General features: G+C 35.5%; 1 protein-coding gene across 2 annotated transcripts in view; it reads left to right on the top strand.

Moving 5' to 3' along the window:
* BLNK (B cell linker) overlaps positions 1-5,777 on the top strand; it is an 86,611-nt gene extending 80,834 nt beyond the window's left edge. For both annotated transcript variants that reach the window (XM_070363587.1, XM_070363588.1), the window contains one exon: positions 1,396-5,777. In XM_070363587.1, coding sequence (XP_070219688.1) covers positions 1,396-1,515 — 120 coding nt within the window. In that variant the 3' untranslated portion in view covers positions 1,516-5,777. The remainder of the gene's footprint in view (positions 1-1,395) is intronic.
* The last annotated feature ends 2,095 nt before the right edge of the window (positions 5,778-7,872 follow it).

Consider the following 7,872-nt stretch of genomic DNA (forward strand, 5'->3'; position numbering starts at 1 on the left):
TATTTCCTGGGTTCAGAACACACTTTTTCATTTGGAATTCACTGCAAAGAGGTTGTGCTATTTCATTGCTTGGTTTGTTAGTCCATAAATTTAGCCTCCAACTGCATTCAGTTTAACAATATGCTGTGCCAAACAAACAGAATGAATGTCTTTATGAGTATCATAAAAAATTCACTGGCAAGTACAGGAGGGGGAAATGAAGAGAAAGTAAGAAATAAAGACTAAAGGTACTTGAAAGCCTCTGTCTCTTACCTCTCCTCCCTGACCTAGTATTCAGGAGCCAGTTATCTAGAAAACAACTGGTGTTTCATTTGAAAAACTGACGAGTATTCTGAATATTTATTTAATGTATAATATTTGGAAGTTATCCAAATAATTAATGAGGCCTTTAAACATTTTTAATTCTTGATGTTTATCTTTATATGAAAAACTAAAAGAAAATCAATTGATGATTATTGTTAAATTATATAGCAGTGTTGCAAAACAATTATCACTTTTTAAAAAATGACCCTAAAAGGCTTTATTTGATAATTGCAAGCTTGTAGCACTTTTGTATAATTGATGCATATCATTTCATGGTCTGTGTTACATTTATTATATCCTTCATTTAAAACATTGATTACTTTTCAGAAAAAAATTGTGATAGCCTTAAATTAAAACTAATAGACAATAGAAATTAATATACAGAAAAATAAGTATGTAATAGAGCTTCGCATGAAATTCCATTATTAATTAGACACTAATTTAGCTCTAAATTTATTAGGAGCTAAAGCAAAAATGGATATATGAGGGTTTATAAAGTTTTTCTTGTTAAAAAAAAAGAACACAAAAACAAAACATGAATTAATCTGGGAAATAACTCTCTTGACACTAAATTCTAAGATTAATTTATTACATCAATCCTTGTATCTAAGACATGCAACATAACAGTCTATGTTTTATAAAGATAGACAAATTCAATGTATGACAGTTTTATACTTGATGCTAAATAAAAAACAAAATATTACAGCATAACTTAACAAAGTAATTTCTCTAAGTAGTTATACTAATTGAGGATGTCAGTTGTGTTTTTAATCTTATTGACTGGCTGGGGTCTGACACCTCAAAGGTTGTGGCCTTTGTTAATTTAGTCTTTTTTGTAGTCAGCTGGGAATAGTAACTTTGACTAACCTGAAAGAGTGGGAGAATACGGGAGGAGTAGAGCTCAAGGTTAATATAAACTCCAATGTGCTGCTGCTAAGTCACTTCAGTCGTGTCCAACTCTGTGCGACCCCATAGCTGGCAGCCCACCAGGCTCCCCCGTCCCTGGGATTCTCAAGGCAAGAACACTGGAGTGGGTTGCCATTTCCTTCTCCAAATTCCACTGTATAATTCATCTATGTTTTCTTGTTCTAGTACTTTGGAAGTGTTGCTGAAATGATCAAGAATCATCAACACAATCCCCTGGTTCTTATTGACAGTCAGAATAACACAAAAGATTCCACAAGACTGAAATATGCAGTTAAAGTTTCGTAAATTGAAAAACATTTTTAAGAGGAAGTCAACATCATTGCTTCAGATATTTTCCCTACTTCCACTTTTAAGGAAAAAGCCCCCAAAGTTCATATTTTTGGATTATGAATCATCCAGTAATAAAACAGATGAGGAAGCTGTGGATTTCCTTATAAGAAGCTCACAAGGACTTGTTCTATTGCCTGAACTGATGAACTGTTAATATCTGGCGAGGCTGAGAATATGTTACCAATATTCTCCAAATAAATGTCTCTATTTAAAAAAAAAAAAAAGGCGTAAAGTATTTTCGGTCATGTAAGAAGATAACACTTTACTTCCAAAATAAGAAAATGATATTCTTGGATAAAACAAAGCTGCTAAAAATTTAGGCCACCACAATAGTCCCGGTGCACTAATGTAACTAGGGTGTCTACTGTCGGTGCTTGACAATTATGTCCTGTTTAAAATTTTAATATGTAGAAAATAAAATAATAATGTATGATATTCGTAAGTACAGATAAGGGGGATGTAATGGTTCCTTTGTGTGTGTGTGTGTGCGTTGGTTGCTCAGCTGTGTCTGACTCTCTACGACCTCATGGTCTGTCCGTGGAATTCTCCAGGCAAGAAAACTGGAGTTGGTTGCCATTCCCTTCCCCTTTTTCTGAGCTCAAGATTAACATAAATTCCAACAAGAGAGGTATATAGATACAGACTTTCTGCAAGTTCATTCTATAACTTTATAGATAGAGTTGAAAAGTAAAATAACTGACATGAAAAATTCACTAGAGGGGCTCAGCAACAGATCTGAGCAGACAGAAGAAAGAATCCATGAGCTTAAAGATAAATCAATTAACACTGTCTATACTAAGGAAGAGAAAGATAAACAGAGAAATGAACAGAGCCTTAGAGACCTCTGGAACACTATCAAGCATAGTAGTGTATTCAAAACGTGAGTCTCTGAAGCAGAGAAGAAAAAGCATCAGAAAGAATATTTGAATAATAAAAACTCCCCCAATCTGATTTACAAAAAATAAAAGGTCTACCAACCCAAAAAGCTTCATGAACTTCAAGTAGGATAAACTGTAAAAAAAAAAAAAAAAGGGGAAAAACCGGGAATATCATAATCAAACTATTGAAAGACAGAGAATCCTGAAAGCAGCAAGAGCAAAGTGACTCTTCACATATGAAGGGATCTCAATAAGATTAACAGCTGATTTCTTGTCAGAAACCATGGAAGCCAAATGGCAGTGAGATGACATAGTCGAAGTTCTGCATAGAAAAAATTGCCACTCAAGGATTCTATATTCAGCAAAACTAGTTTTCAAAAAGGAAAAGTTAGCACATTTTCAAGTAAACATTGCTAGCAGATCTGCTGTCCAAATAAAGTCCTTCGAGTTTAAACGATACTACTTAGTAATGCAATTCTACACAAAGAAAACACAGAACTGATAAATGTAAATACAAACACCAGCATAGGTAAACATAAAAGACAAAAAATACTATGTAATTTTTATTTGTAACTTTTTCCCCTTCTAATTTAAAAGAAAAATGCATAAAGTAGTAATTATAAATCTGCCTTGATGGGCACACAATTTATAAAGCTATAATCTATGACAATAATAGCATTGGGGGTGGAGAGATAAAGCTATGTAGAGCAAAGTTTTTAAAAAATGAAAATTGAAATCAAATCTGTATTAATCCAAACTAGGTGAAACAGATCAACTTTACAGTGTCTTCCAATAAAACTCTGAGGTATCTTTTTTCTCTCATTTTTTCACTTGTGATTTTGGTGTCATATCTAAGAAGGCTTTGACTAAACAATGGTCATAAATCTTACTTCTACAAGATTTATAGTTTTTGCTTATATTTAGGTTTATAATCCATTTTAATTTTTGTGTATGTGGTGTGACCGCTTTTCTTTATTCTTTTTTCTGTCTGTGCTTTGTATTTAAAATCTCTTATTGATCTGAAGATTTGCTGATTCTTCTGCCAGTTCAAATCAACAGTTGAGCCTCTCTAGTAAACTTTTCACTTTGGTCATTGTACTTTTCAACTAAAAAAATTTCGTTCTTTTTTTGTAATTTCTATCTTATTGATATTTTCCACTTGATAGGACACTGTCAGAAATACTTAAATACTTTAAATCTGGTTTCCTTTAGGTCTTGAACATATTTTTAATAGCTGCTTAACATTCACTCTACATCTGGAACCCCTCAAATGAAGTTTCTATTGCCTTTTTCCCTGGTATGTCATACTTTCTTTGAATGTCTACTTTTATGTTGAAAACTAGACAGTTTAGTTTTTATAATTTTAGTTATTATAATAATATTACAGATCTCTGGATACTTCTCCCCTACTCTGGACTTTTTAGTAACTTGGCTGAACTAATTCAAGTCTATCCCCACAATATGCAGCCTCTGATGTCAACTTGTTTTCCCCTCAGTTTTATCCTTAAGTCTGACTGCCTAGGGGTTGCTTCTGAGTCGACACTATCTAGTCATTAGCCATTGATTGATCAGGCTTCCCTGGTAGCTTAGACAGTAAAGAATCCACCTACAATGCAAGAGACCTGGGTTCGATCCCTGGGTTGGGAAGATCCCCTGGAGAAAGAAATAGCTACCCACTTCGGTATTCTTGTCTGGAGAATTTCATGGACAGAAAAGCCTGGTGGGCTTTTTAGTTCATGGAATCACAAACAGTAGGACACGACTGAGTGACTAACACACATACATTCTGATTGATCAGAGGTTGTGCTTAAGACTCCTCAATCAGTGAGATTTACACCGTTTACATTGGATTTGTGTATGGCTTGGAATTTCTTTCACTGTTCAGGGAGTTTACAAGTTTTGCCCTACATTCAGCCAGAGTTGTTCTTATGTGGTTGCAGACTCGAGCACACACACATCCTTTCTGATTACAAGGGATGTCTGTAATTTTATCCAGATTTTCTCTCTCTCTCAGCTTTAAGCTTCTCACTGATAGCTACTGGTATCACTAGCAATTGTTAGCCTTCAATAATTGCTAGATGATTGCTCTACTGTTTTCAATACTATAAGGTACAAACTACTCCAATCTGATCCAGATAAAGTCAGGCCCCTTGCAACAGACAGTGTGTTACCAAGTCTTTGATGCTCACTCCATCCTTCCCCTGAATAGAAACTCTGTGCCTCTGTGCTATAGAGCAGGTTGTGGGGTGAGGGAGTGTTGGGAATTTGGCTCTTCATTGAATGCTCCCTGTCAAACAGCTGTGTTGGTGGTTGGGGAGGGCATGGAAGGAGACTAGAATGTGCCAAGGTTCACTAGCTGTTAATGTATATACAATAGCTCTTCTGCCCCAGAAACCTGGGAGAGATGTAAACTGTCACATGACTGCCAATCTAAACAGAGCAGGTAGGTCTGCTGCAAGCTGTGGGGTAAAGTGGGGCTACACACTTCTGTAGCTGTCCTGTCCTGTCCCTTATATTGCAGGAATTGCGAGTGGCGCAATGAGCACCACTACCCAGCTGCCACCACCTGTTTGATATAAGCCATCTGCGGGGCACAGGCATGAAAAATGAGACCTACCAAAGAGTGGTACATTTAATCTTACACCCAGAAACATTGTATTTCTCCCAGCTTGGTTTTCCTTTTGGCAGATTCACATGATTTTTATTTTGTGGCTATTATAAATGGGTCTTCCTTTATTGCCTTCCAAATGACTACTGTTAAGTGTTCACAAAGCTAACTATTTCTCAGTGTACTCTTTTGGATTTTCAAAATATTGAAATAGTCATTTGCAAAACTCTCTCCAAGTTTTCATTTTGCTTTCCTACAGTAACAATATTAGTAATGTGAAATAATTGATGACAGCAGGCACCTACATTTCTTAAATGAAAGAGGCAATTTGAGTTGCAACCTGAATATAACCTTCATTTTTGGTTGAAGGACTCTAAAGTATTAGGGAAGAAATCTTCTTCTAACATATTAAAAATGTCTCTACTAGCAATTAGCATTTTTAAATAAGTACATTCTTGGCATTGACTAAAATCATGATTTTCAAAACTGAAGTACATTAACATTCTTCCTACATTATTCAGGTTTGTTGTTTAGTTGCTAACCCATGTCCAATTCTTATGTAGTCCCCCAGGCTCACTCAACCATAATTTCCCAGGTAGGAATACTGGTGTGGGTTGCCATCTCCTCCAGGGAAGCTTCCTGACCCAGAGATATAATGCATGTCTCCTACACTGCAGGCAAATTCTTTTTATCACTGAGCCACCTGGGAAGTCCTATTCAAATTTACATTATCATAATTTATGATATTCACTTTTTAAAGAAAAAAGACTTTTAAACTAGAGGCATTTATTAACAGAAACCATTTTAGAGAAATAATCAAAAAATAATTCAAAGACTTTATCAAACACCTCTTCTAAGATATTTACTTAATTTTCCAGTTATTAAAGGGAGCATACTTAAAGCAATGAACACCAAAATCAACCAAGTTGATCCTATTTTTCAATTCTCCACTATAGGGAAATTCTTCTGCAAATACCACACTCTTAACAAACATCCCTCAGTAATCTTCACCAGATGAGATTCCCCAAGGCACTTTGCTCAAAACAAGGTTCATAACAAAGGCTGTGGCAAGGAACAGAGCCAATACCTCAACACAAATGGGACAAATCCTCAGTAAGCAGATGTCAATGTGAAAAGGAATCACTTACCAAGAAAAAATCATAAGTGAGCTGCACAGAATTTATACTATATTCTATTTTCAGCTCACCTCCATTTCCCTCCATCTTAAACAATTTCTATTACTTTTTCTCACTAGGGATTTCAAACCACTAAAAGAACCAGTATCTATTTCTCATCTAACCTGAACATAAATTCTCATAGCAACTGTTTGATTTTTGATCCCTCCATAAATTGCATTACTCTTAGCACACAAAAGACCTATCTACTAATTATTTTCATCACCTTCACTACATTTTTGAACAAATACATCTATGGTGGTAACCATATCGACACACATTTTAGTTTCAAAACTTTGAACCTTTTGTATAGTTGGTGTGCATCACAAAAAATTCTCTTAAACTTCTATTTTGAATAAAAATCTCAATCTAAGAACACATCTATCAGAGAAAGCAAGGGCTGTAAAAACCATCTGATGGGCCAGATTAAGCCCACTGACAATTTTTTTAAACAAAGTTTTAATAAAATGAAGAAACTAACACATGCAATTATATTCTAATTTTAAAACATAGGCACACTCATTCACATGTTGTCTATTGCTGTTTCAGTATAACAGTTAAGTAGTTATAACAGAAACTAATGGCCCACAAAGCCTAAGTTATTTGTTAAGATCCTTTACTGAAGTATCTTGGTGACTCCTTAATAAAAATGAAATTCTTAAAAATAATTACATTTCAATCTGTGCTGAATACTTAGTAAGACAGTAAATTCTGAAGAGTTAAACTATTAGTTTAAGTAAATGACAAACAGGCCCTTTTCAATGGAGAAGTAGGAAAAAATGAAAAACTCCTTACCCAGGAGTTGGATTGAAAAAGTAACACTAACTCTTCCAGTTGTACTAAGAACTTTGAATTAATGAATACTGTTTTGGAAAACCTTCTTTAGCTAACTTTCAGCCAGGAGAAAAGAAGGATAGAGGTTTCTATTTTCAGATTTCCTGCTATGGCAATAGAGGCTCCAAGCAGGTTTTCCATCAGAATAACCTAAGTTAAAAAAACAAACAAACTCATAAAAGGTACCAACTAGAGGAACTGGCAATGGCAACCCACTCCAGTACTCTTGCCTGGAAACTCCTATGGATGGAGGAGCCTGGTGGGTTGCAGTCCATGGGGTTGCTGGGAGTCAGACACAACAGAGCAACTTCACTTTCACTTTTCACTTTCATGCATTGGAGAAGGACATTGCAACCCTCTCCAGTGTTCTTGCCTTGAGAATCCCAGGGACGGGGGAGCCTGGTGGGCTGCGCAGCAGCAGCAGAACTGGTGCATGAAGTTTATTAAAATAGCTTTTAAAACCTTAAGGCAAAAAATATGTATTTCAACATTTGCATTAATTTTTTAAAGTATATTTTTATAGTGCTGCAAACAGTGGCAAGATAGTTCCTCCTCTCCCTTCTGTATTCACAGGTGAATCTAACCATAACACAGCCACATTTCAGTTTTATTGTCATTACGGTACTGAACAACATAACCCTCTCTGTGTCTTTTCAAGATTTTTTGATGTGGACCATTTTTAAAGTCTTTATTAAATTTGTTACAATATTGCTTCTGTTTTGGTCTTTTGGCCCTGAGGCATGTAGGATTTTAGCTTCTCTACCAGGGATCAAGCCCATCCCCCCTGCATTGGAAGGCAAAGTCTTAATCACTGGAC

Source organism: Bos mutus, chromosome 26, assembly GCF_027580195.1.
Source record: "Bos mutus isolate GX-2022 chromosome 26, NWIPB_WYAK_1.1, whole genome shotgun sequence".
Classification (NCBI taxonomy): domain Eukaryota; kingdom Metazoa; phylum Chordata; class Mammalia; order Artiodactyla; family Bovidae; genus Bos; species Bos mutus.